This window comes from Clupea harengus, chromosome 3 (genome assembly GCF_900700415.2).
Source record: "Clupea harengus chromosome 3, Ch_v2.0.2, whole genome shotgun sequence".
Taxonomy (NCBI): domain Eukaryota; kingdom Metazoa; phylum Chordata; class Actinopteri; order Clupeiformes; family Clupeidae; genus Clupea; species Clupea harengus.
In genome coordinates this window covers 21,584,324-21,596,325 of record NC_045154.1, presented here as the reverse complement: position 1 = coordinate 21,596,325, position 12,002 = coordinate 21,584,324, and the positions used below count along the sequence as shown (strand labels likewise).

Here is a 12,002-nt window from a genome sequence, read left to right as displayed (position 1 = left end):
GGTCAGACTGGGCACTGAAATTCTTAGGACAAGGCACCGCACAACAACCTACCATAGCATAACATAACAAACATAATATAACATAACATAACATGACATACACTCTGTACAAGTACTCTGAACATAATTTACATGTAATAACATATAATAACCTTACTAAATATACAAGATAAATATACAATACAATATGCTAAAACATATAACAACCTATACATATAATACTAACATATATACATATAACATATAATACACATATAATAACATATAATAAACTATACTAACCTATTAAACCTATACTACCCTACAGACAAATGGGAGTAGCAGGTAGTGCAATAATTCTGATAAATATGTAGTTGTAGTGTAAGAGACAGTGTGTAAGTGTAGTACAAGCAGTAATTTGAAAGTGACAGTGTATGTAAGTGACGAGTGTGTCAATGTCCATTTAGCAGCCTGATGGCCCTCGGGAAGAAACTGTTCTCCAGTCTGCGTGTGCGAGACTGGATGCTACGCTACCGCCTTCCAGAAGGCAGCGGGGTGAAAAGTCTGAAGGCTGGATGATAGCAGTCTTTTAGAATCCTGCCAGCTTTCCTGAGGCATCGTGTGTGGTAGGTGTCCTGCAGGGCTGGGAGCTCCCTGCCGATGATGAACTCCGCAGTCCTGACCACACTACGTAGGGCCTTGCGGTCCTTGGCTGTGCAGCTCCCATACCACACTGTGATGCACCCAGTCAGGATGCTTTCTATTGTACATCTGTAGAAATTGGTGAGGATGACTGAATCCATGCCAAACTTCTTCAGTCTCCTCAGGAAGAAGAGGTGCTTCCGGGCCGCTTTGACCAACTTGTCTGTGTGAGCAGACCAGGTGAGGTCGTTACTGATGTTGACCCCAAGGAACCTGAAGCAGCTGACCATTTCCACTGCGGAACCGTTGATATGCAGGGGTGCGTGCTCCTCCACCTGCCGTCTCCTATAGTCCACAATCATCTCCTTTGTCTTGCTGATGTTGAGAGAGAGGCTATTATCCTGACACCATGTAGTCAGGGTATCAACCTCCTCTCTGTAGGCTGACTCGTCATTGTCAGTGATGAGGCCCACAATGGTTGTGTCATCAGCAAACTTGACAATGAGGTTGGAACTGTGTGTAGCTGCACAGTCATGTGTGAACAAGGAGAACAGGAGGGGGCTGAGCACACAGCCCTGGGGAGTGCCTGTGTTGGTGATTACTGTAGATGAGGTGCGGTCACCGATTCTCAAAACCTGTGGCCTCCCCGTCAGGAAATCGAAGAACCATTTGCATAGGGAGGTGCTTAGTCCCAGGTCTACGAGCTTCGAGACGAGTCTGGAGGGGATGATGGTATTGAATGCTGAACTGTAGTCAATGAACAGCATCCTCACATATGTATTCCCTTTGTCCAGGTGGGTGAGGGCGGTGTGCGTGGTCAGGGCTATGGCATCGTCTGTAGACCTGTTGGACCAGTATGCAAACTGCATAGGGTCCAGGGTGGGAGGCAGCAAGGAGCAGATTAATTATTTGACTAGCCGCTCGTAGCACTTCATGATCACAGAGGTCAGTGCTACCGGGCGATAGTCATTCAAGCAGGTGACCTTGGTGTTCTTGGGCACAGGGACGATGGTGGTCCGTTTGAAGCATGTGGGGAGTACAGACAGGCTGAGAGGTAGCCTAAAACCTTGATATCATATCTAATCCAATCTCTATCTAACTGAGTAAGAAACATTTGTATTCTGCCTTTCAGCTTGTAAACACCTGTGTAGCCCAAGTTTGTGTTTGTAACGTGGCAGAGCAGTTTGGCCCTTTGTCTGCACCGTTTGATTGACGGCCATCACACTGCTCTCTTCTCAGCCATGATGGCTTTCGTTAAAGCTTGGCTCTGTTGCATTTGAGATAGGTTGCTGATTTTGAAGTAGACCTATTACCTAAGTAGAAACTACCCATAACAACTACCTCGTGTTCTGGGCGAGTAAAAAATGCACCCATATGTGTTCTTGTTTCTGTCTATTAAAATCCAAACGACCAACGGAAATGCACGACATGTTATCTCAATAAGCGGGATGCTGGACAAAGGGTAAACATGCCTACAAAGCAACGTGGGACACCTGTTCACAGTAACAACACGTGACTATAGTGCCTCGCTATAGCACGGACTATGCCAATATTGAATAGCCTATCTAATGAATTCGGGCCACTAAAAGCTGTCGTAAAAACATCATTGGGGTCAATTGAATACCACTTGAACACGAGAGGGCGCTGTTTTCTCCAAGGACTAGTGAAAAAAATTGATGATGACGTAAAGTTTTCCAACATGGCGGCGCCCGTAACACGGGTTTGTCCTCGGGTCTGGAAGCTCTGCTCCTCTTCGTTTTTTAGAAACACTCCGTTTCCAAACCGCGCTCATTTTCATCTTTCAGTAATATGCAACAACGGGCTTCTTGTATCACTTAACAAACGCGGCGTGTTAAAGGATTGTTTCCCTGAAGGTGCTGGTCAGGTTCAGCTTCCTCTGCTCCTTCAGTCGGGGTCTCAAACTGTGTACTGTGGCTTTGATCCCACAGCAGACAGCCTCCATGCGGGGAATTTACTCGCAATTATTGGCCTCCTTCACTTCAGAAATGCTGGACACAATGTCATCGCTCTTATCGGTGGAGCTACTGCTCAAATTGGGGACCCAAGCGGGAAAACGAGGGAGAGAGAGGCTCTACATGCTGATGTGGTCAAACAGAATGAAAGTGGCATTAGGGAGAGCTTGCACCGAATTTTTGCCAACCACGAACTGTACTATTGCAGCGACCCAAAGAAACTGGGCACAATATCAGTCTTGAACAATGCCAAGTGGTACAAAGGGTGGAATGTGGTGGCGTTTTTGTCAGACATAGGCAGACACTTTCGAATGGGCACCATGCTAAGTAGGCACAGCGTGCAGTCTCGACTCAAGAGTGCGGAAGGGATGAGTTTCACGGAGTTCTCCTATCAGCTTTTCCAAGCCTACGACTTCTATAATCTGCACCAGCTATATAACTGTAAGATTCAGCTCGGAGGAAGAGACCAGTTGGGCAACTTGATGACTGGACATGAGTTTATCCAAAAGTAATTACAGTGGCATTTGCCTGTGTTTCACACTGAAATAATTGCAAGGCTTTGGTCATGATTAAAATAACACTGTGTAACTAGTGACCAGTATGCTAGCTTTCCACACTATGTATACTCACAATTATGTCCATTTCTGTCTATATTTGCATTATGTAGAAAGACTAATGAAGAGGTATATGGACTGACTACTCCCCTAATAACCACATCTATGGGAGACAAGCTGGGGAAGAGCGCAGGCAATGCAGTGTGGTTGAACAGGGAGCGAACATCCCCCTTTGAACTGTACCAGTATTTCCTCAGACAGCCAGATAGCAGTATGGAAAGGTATGTAGAGTGCCGCCTTTCCCAGGCATGCAGAGGCATCTGATTCATGAAGCTGTTGCATCAGTGCTAAAGTAGTTTCATGGTTCTGCAACACGGTTGTATAATGGTAATGATTACCATTTCTTTTTCCTTGCAGTTATCTTAGGCTGTTCACCTTCCTTCCTGTGCCCGAGGTGGATAAGGTGATGGAGGTGCATTTGCAGGACCCTGGGAAGAGGACGGCCCAGAAACGTCTGGCTGCCGAGGTCACCAAGCTAGTCCATGGCAAAGATGGCCTGGAGAGTGCAAAAAGGCAAGGCTGCGCTAACATAGATATGCATGGGGCAGGTAGGGTACATGTGCAGGAACATGTAGATATGCATGGGGCAGGTAGGGTACATGTGCAGGAACATGTAGATATCCATGGGGCAGGTAGGGTAAATGCACAGGAACATGTTTCAACCTGAAACCTGCTGCTAGGGAGAAGAGAGGATGCTGAGTCAGGTCAGTTATGTGTTTGAATGCCATTGCTGTAACCATGGTGATGAGACTTGAATTTGTGTATCAAAGTCTGGGAGATTATTTATTTATTTGTTTGTATACCAGCAGCACATTTGTGTAGTTCTTGACCGCAGGGTGCTTCCATGCCTGGCAGGTGCACCAATACTCTGTACCACAGCGACCTGAAGGCACTGGAGGAGATGAGCGACGTGGAGTTACAGGAGCTCTTTAGGGAGGCCCCGTTCTTGGAGCTGCTTCTGGAGCCAGGCACCACTGTGCTGGACGCCTGTCGCCACATACAAGCCATTCCAGACGGGCCCAGAGGGTGAGTGCTCATCACAGTGAAGCTCACATTTTCTATTATGTGTGTCTAAAATTAGCATAAAGCAGAACGCCGTTTCACCATGATTCAGATCTAATCCAGTACACTTTTTGTCAGATTCAGCTAATGGTCACAGTCCTCTAGCTGTGTGTCACATTCAGCTATTTGCCCCTCACAGTCCTCTAGCTCTGTGTCACATTCAGCTATTTGCCCCTCACAGTCCTCTAGCTGTGTGTGCTCAAAAGACAGGTGTTCACACACAGTCCTGGCTCTGTAAATGGGAAACCAACAAAGTGACTTGGACCAAGCAATACACACTATTCCAGCCAATTAACATGTTGCTTTATGACCACAGAACCAGATACAGACTTAACATCTCTATGTACAGTACCAGTCAAAAGTTTGGACACACCTTCTCATTTTTTGAGAAGTTTTTTTCTTTACTTTTATTATTTTCTACATGGTAGATAAAACTTTTTTTGTTTAGTACATCATTCCATATGTGTTCTTTCGTGGTTTAAATGTCTTCAGTATTAATCTACAATGTAGAAAATAATAAAAGTAAAGAAAACACGTAAAAAATGTAAAGGTGTTTTCAAACTTTTGACTGGTACTGTATATGGCCATAGTACATCTCAGCCTGCTCAGACTTCCTCAGACTTTGGTGAAGCAACAGTTAATGATCGCTATCACAGAATCTGAATCTGGTTTCCATTCTTGCTGAGGTTATACTGGATTCAGTTAGTGCCTCCTTTGATGCCTTTTTCTGTGATGCAGGTGCAGCTCTAGCGGGAGTGGGTTATTTATGGCATCACAAAAAGGTTTGTGGGAGGTACATCAACCCCCCACCCACACTGCATATCTTAAAACTGCCAGTGTGTGTGTGTGTGTGTGTGTGTGTGTGTGTGTGTGTGTATATGTATATCTTGTTTTAAGGCTACATAACATAACAAACAATCTCAGAACACACACACACACACACACACACACACACACATACATACATACATACATCTTGTTTTAAGGCACACACCATGCTAAGTAACACTTCACACAACTTCCTCAGAAAAGTAAATATATCTGATGTTGGAAGTTGACTACTAACATTCAAATACATTCAGAGAAATAAGGTCACTCTTGACCTAAATGCATTTACACAGCGAACATACATATATACATACAGATTTACAGCAGCATGGAAACTTTCTCTCTGCCAAGTTTGTGTTCGTCATGGGACTCTTCAGCACCTGGGGTATAGCACCACTTCCTGCCCACTTCCACAACAGCATACGTTGTGCCGTGCATATGCATAATTTTTTTATCGTGCCGATATGGATGCCTTCTCCAAAAAAAAACTTTCCTATCAACTGTCAGGAAGTTTTTCAATTTCTTGTTAACAGAGACCTGCCCCCTCCCCAGGATCTACTTAATTGATAGTCATGATAAATAGTTGAGTGAAACTAAAAATTTGTTGCTCAACTGCCTGAGCAAGGATCGAAGAACACCGATGTCATGAGTGCATTGCTTGAGAGCACACGTGAAGATAAAATGTAAACGTAAATGCCCCTGTACTGTAAGTTGTTTTAGATAAAAGCATCTAAGGGAATACATGTAAATGTACTTGCCATTTAATCTGCCTTTCACTGATGATTGCAGATACTATACCAGTTGTTAGGACGATAATGTTTTTTGATTTTTATTTGTTTTTGATGACTTCGATGTTCTGGTATATTACTTGGGCTGACATATGGCGTGGTATACAGTACCAGTCAAAAGTTTGGACACACCTTTCATTTTTTTGAGAAGTGTTTTCTTTACTTTTATTATTTTCTACATTGTAGATTTATACTGAAGACATTTAAACTACAAAAGAACACATATGGAATGATGTACTAAACAAAAAAAGTTGTATCTACCATGTAGAAAAATCTTGACTGTTGACTGGTACTGTATGACAGGACTACTTTTTTGTTTTCTTGGGCCCATGGGCAGGTATCACATGGTACGAGATGGAGGTGTGTGGATCAACCACCAACGGACCGACAATCCAGAACAGGTGCTCATCCCTGGCAACCACATCCTAGCCAACGGAATTACGCTCATCCGCGTGGGCAAGAAAAACTTCTACATCCTGAAGTGGCTAAACCTTTGAAACCAAACACAGTTACCAGCCTTACTTTGGATGTGAATGGCCTTTTCATTGAAAGCCTGAGGTGAAACAAGCAACACACTATGTGTGTACAGAAACATGACAAAAGAGCACTTACTGCAGTGTACTTCGGTGAGAGCTGTTATGCTGGTAGAAAGTATGCTGCATGTTTATGATAAGGATTACATTTTGCCTACAGTTGACAATTGTGCTGTTTGGTTGTACTGTGAATACATGCCACAAAAGAAATTTGGGCAGTGATTGAACAGAATATTTCTGCAGTTTTACATTCTACCAGCAGGAGGCAGTGAAAGCCTTCACATGACACCTTGGCCTATTTGTCATGAGACTTTTGGAGGGAAAAAACCTTTTCAGTGTGACAGTCATTTTAGGCATATGTCATGTTAATGTGTTTCAATAAACCTAAAAATGAAGACGTATTTTTCATTGTTTTTTTTTTGTGTGTATAATGAATTTCTGTGTTTTCAGTGTGGCCATGTGCAAGACAGTAAATTACAAAAATAGTTGTTTTCAATCAGAATCAATCAACAAAAAAATCTGTACATTATACTCAATTAAATGTATTTAAATGTACATTTCATTTCAACAATAAATTAAGTTCACATTTAGACAAGGCCTCAGCAGGCGTTTTTTTTTTTATGTTCAGTCTCCACTATATGAAATAGTACTAGTAGTATTCTAAGTTCTCACCTTCTTAACAGCAGCAAGGGACTGGAAGCAAAATACAGAAAGAGAGTTGGGTGTTTTAGTCTCCCTCTCTAAAAGAGACTTATAATTATATGTTCAAATTAAGTCATTTACTTAATAAAACATTGCTGGTGAATCGAATATAACTTTTACATTTAAGATTAATGGAGCCTGACACGTGGAGCAGAATACTGGTTTTGAAGATACATTTGGCGTAGGAAAGCATATGAAAATAAATCCAGAAAACGGATGCTATCTCAAATGAGTCCCGATCACATGCTACCAGGGTTGTTTTGATGTGCAGTCATGCGTTATTTGACCACACCTGTATTGCCACAAGGATTATAAGCTTTGTCATCCCGAAAGTAACATCATCAACTCACCAGTGGCTTGCACGTGAACTATTCTGAGGGAAGTCACGTAGTGTGAAATTTTTCTGAGCCAACAGCACGAATTGTAGCAGTTAACTTAAGCACAACTCAGACAAGCATCCTTATCTGGCGAGGACAATTTGACTGTAGGCCTGTCACATTTGGTCTTTTGACCTTAACATTTCAGTTGATGTTTCCCAACAGCGAAATTGTATTCTGTCAGAAAGGAGCTTTGCCTACACGTGAGCGTCGATCAGCGCCGTAGTGTTATCTGAGCATTCGTAAACAAAACACTTCTCATCACTGTTGGTTAGGGTCGCAGCTCATTCAGCTTATTTTTCCAAAACAGGGTCGGCTATTAAGGTGGAATTGTGGCTGAAGATGTATATTTTTTAAGATTAATAAGATTTATACTATTCATATTACAGAGTATAATAATACGTGTTATTGGTTGGTTCTTGTAGTGGTAAAATCATGATTTCTAAACTATAGAAGAATGTGTCATTATGGAGGATATAATCTGGGTCAGTTTCATGACACAAAGTTATTCCATACTCCAGCCCCACAAACTTATTAAATGTGTGTGTTTTCTTTCTGAATTGGCAATAAAAAAAAAATTCAGTGGTGGAAGGCCTATTTTCTGTCAAGGGTTATTTTTCGTGTCGCGGTTATCCATACGAAATGAATGTGTTGAGGAACACCTTAAAAAGTTGTGGGCGGGCTTTTAAACTTCAGCCAATGAACATCCTTCTTGGTTTAAATAGCCATGTCAATCATTTTCTCTTCAGTAAGCCTTCCTTCAATCGCCATATTGGGCACTGAAAAGGCTTGTCTGTTATTTTCCTCTCCCCTCTTACTACGACACGAAATTGACAGGAGTGGCTCTTGCAACTGCACTTTGTTTTGATGATCCGTGGAGATTACTTCTGGTGTTTCCACATTGCCCGTTATTACTAGCTATTTGGGTTTTTGTATGGCATGCATGCGTTTTGGATGATCACTTTTTTTACGTCTGTTTTGGAACGTGTTGAACCAGGAGGACTTGCGAGGGGCTGAGATTAAATCATCGTATTGTCTATTTTTCTCAAAAAGGAAAAATGTCCAATGTTCGCCTTTCAAATGGGAGTCCAACTTTGGGACGGATGGATGCTAGGTTATCGGATAACCTGAAATCCACAGCCTGTAGAAGCCTTTTCGGTCCGGTGAATCACGAAGAGTTAAAGAAGGATTTAAAGGGACGTTTGCATGAGATGGAAGAGGCGGCTTCGGCGAAATGGAATTTCGATTTTTCAAGTCACAAACCGCTCCCGAACGGGAGATACAATTGGAAAACAGTGGATGACAGTCCAATTTTTTACACATCGCTGCGAGCGAGTAACGTTACGGACAGCTGCCCCTCAGGGAATACAAATGTGGATTTGAATGGGAATCATAATTGTGTGGTGGTGACACCCTGCAAGCACTCTGAGGAGAAAGCAGAGAGGGCTGAAAATCAGATGGATATCAGAGACCAATGCAATGGACAGAGGAAAAGGCCAGCATGTCACGGTAAATACATTTAAGTTAGAAGTCGTTAAAATGATCTTAGCACCTTTTTATTTATTTGAGAGTAAATAACCTACCCCTGACCCAGCCTTGAGCGTGGTAGCCCCATCAGTATGTTTACACTGTAGCAGTTTATCGTATGTGCTTGAACCTTAGTGGTAGTATTGCCTAGCGTAAAGGTTCTTGTATTTACATTTGCTTAACGAATAAGCCGATGTGTTGTTGGGTGTTTTACCTATGATTCTGACAGGGTTTTCTCTTTGTTTATTAGAGTCGTCGTCTCAGAATAAAAGGTCACACACCAGTCTGGATGACGTTTCTCGTTGTTCAGGTCTGACACAAGCTGTAGAAAACACACCCAGGAAGCCCAGTCCCCGGACCCAAACGTGAACATGACGGTAAGTTATTGCATCCATCAAATGTCACAGAATATATGGCCTAGCGTGTTCACACACAGAGGGGTGGTTATGTAATATAATGTTTTGAAATCAAGTTGGAGTCGCTTGCTTTGAACCAGTACCTACAGATCGTTCTTTGCAGTGTTCATTGAACAACGGACGTGAATGTAGGCTACGCGTGTCGTTTAATCATCGAGCAGATAATTTAACCGATGCTGTAAAATAATTACTGTTACGCTCATAAACTTAATCTTTGCAAAAGATATGCACTATGCGGTAGTCATTTGCAAGTTATGCGCTCCGGTGTCGAACCAGAAGTCGGAGTTTAGAATTATCTGCCTGAATTGAGCCTGTAGACTCTACGACGACGCACCTAGACTCTCAAAGAAAGCGTAAAGGCTGTTGAGCAGACGGCTTGGGTTTGTAGTACGCTTAGGCTGTGAGGATTTAAAGTGATTGCAGCTCTGTGTAAAAAGGGTTAAATTAAATTCACACGCGCGACGCTACTTCTACTACAACCACCTTACTCAGGCGAGCTTAAATTTCCTACCAACTGAAAACATGCGTCGACAGAATAACAGTCAAGTAACACGTCAGCAAATGCACCGTCAATAAGAGTCCAGTTTCCTGCTTTATTTTACAACGCTCTGGAACTCCTGAGCTTATGCACATTCATAAGTGCAGCGCTGCATGCGATGTTTTGTTACTTAGATCGAAGTTAAATGAAAGCGTTGACCGATTGTAATAAAGTGAAAGGGATCTTAATAATGTAAGCGCAAAAGAGACTGAAGGGAGATATTCATCTGTCCCCCAAGTTCATGTCATTGTGCATTGTTTAAAGAGAAATGCCACCACCTTTCATGAAAACGGCTGTGTTAAAGATAGATTGCCTTGTGCCTTAGTTTTCATAACACCTGTATTTAATGAACATCACACACTTGCCCTAACTACTTTGTTTTTAATCTTCCAAACAGAGCTGAAGAGACCCCCACCCCAGTCATGAAAACCTCAGTGCTTGGCTAATCAAAGAGGATCTACGAGAAAGACAAAAAAGAAGGAATGAAGAAAGGCAAAACATATCAACTCTCCTAAGAATGGGGACAATGTTCAAGCACTGACATAAACACTAAGTTCTGGCACTCAAAAAGTAACTGCCTCTAAAGCAGTCAATGTAGCAGTGTGCAATTAGGTTTCATTTCCTTTGTTGCTCATTCTCTTACTACCTGTGTATATATTTCCTTTTCATATGTAGCACATAATGCGTATTATGATCCAGAATCCTTTATGGAAAAGGTGTGAATTTGATTTGACTTGAATTGCAGTGTAGTTTTTCTAAGTGTTTCCAAAATGCTGTTTTTTTTTCTTTTCTTTTTTCCATTTAAAAGGCAGTGCCCCACACCATACGTTTTTGATGGCCATAAAGTAACCACATTCCTATTATTTGTATTATTTATTTAAATATAAATTCTCAGATCAGCAATATCACTTGCGCATCTTTGCATCTCTTAAAATTGTTCAGGTAAAGCATGGTACATTTGTGGCGTCAAAACAGAAGCAGGTTGACCCTGCACACAATGATGGCCCTGTGTTGTAATTTTTTTGAGGTGAACTTAACAGTAATAAGGCCTTAGATGTTTAAACACTGTCACGACTTCAACATGGTTCTTCTTTCACTCTAAATCATGTAGCTACATCATTCAGCTCTTAAAAAACAATGGTTGATCGAATAGTGATTTCTGGTCTACCTGAGAGTTAAGATCAAAATCCATAGTCTTAACAGTATTAATTGAAAGAGTCACCGGCTTGGGCACTAGTGTTCTCTGTTTTCTATTTCTTTACGTGTTATTGGTGGGTTTGTGTCCTATTGGCAGCATGAATACATCAACTAGTTCTTTTCACTACTTCCACCAGCTGTAGACTCTGCATGTACAGCATTGGAGATGGGCTTGCCCTCTTTACAGAAGCAATTGATTGAACTGTGTGCATCTGCAGTGTCATTATTTCATAAAATGGAATTTATTTTCTGCAAGTTAACTGTATTTATCAAAAAGTATGTTCTTCTTATATTAAAAACACTGCCTGTGTATTTTGTGTAAACATTGAAGTGTACCTGTGTACATAACTTTGTAAAAACACTGAGAAATTAAACTAACTTATTTATGTCAAGCTTTTATCTAAAAAAATGGGTTTTGATCATGGTTATCCAAAGTGGCATTGAGTCATTATTTTTTTGTAAATGCTTATTTTTGGTAGTTTTTTAAAACAATTGCATACGGTTGCAAACTGAGCCTGACAAAATATTTGATATGTGCATTTTGTAATGTGTGGTATTAAAATATGCTGCAATCAATTAAAAAGAGAGTTAAATTATGAAATGTTGTGTCATGTTGATGTTTATCTAAAGCATGCATGCTTTAACTCATGTCATATCATTCATGAATAGTTTGGTAAAAAAAAAAAAAACTCCCTGACTCCTTAGAGATGAGTCAACGCGGTTCTGCATTTCCAGTTCCAATATGAATTTGAATATAGGCTAATTTCTACCTTTAGTTTTGGTGCCACTCTGCGAAAACGGCGCAGTTCAGCCATATGCTTACACC

The 12,002-nt window shown here is 41.5% G+C and overlaps 2 protein-coding genes across 2 annotated transcripts; both read left to right on the top strand.

The window, feature by feature from the left end:
• Positions 1–2,251: 2,251 nt before the first annotated feature.
• Positions 2,252–6,820, top strand: yars2 (tyrosyl-tRNA synthetase 2, mitochondrial). The gene is made up of 5 exons (XM_012842488.3): positions 2,252–3,102; positions 3,262–3,429; positions 3,566–3,721; positions 4,064–4,234; positions 6,224–6,820. The coding sequence occupies exons 1-5, from the start codon at positions 2,321–2,323 to the stop codon at positions 6,381–6,383; spliced, it is 1,437 nt and encodes a 478-aa protein (XP_012697942.2). The 5' UTR covers positions 2,252–2,320; the 3' UTR covers positions 6,384–6,820.
• Positions 6,821–8,261: 1,441 nt separating this feature from the next.
• Positions 8,262–11,777, top strand: cdkn1bb (cyclin-dependent kinase inhibitor 1Bb). The gene is made up of 3 exons (XM_012842489.3): positions 8,262–9,007; positions 9,276–9,402; positions 10,377–11,777. The coding sequence occupies exons 1-2, from the start codon at positions 8,557–8,559 to the stop codon at positions 9,392–9,394; spliced, it is 570 nt and encodes a 189-aa protein (XP_012697943.1). The 5' UTR covers positions 8,262–8,556; the 3' UTR covers positions 9,395–9,402; positions 10,377–11,777.
• Positions 11,778–12,002: the final 225 nt, after the last annotated feature.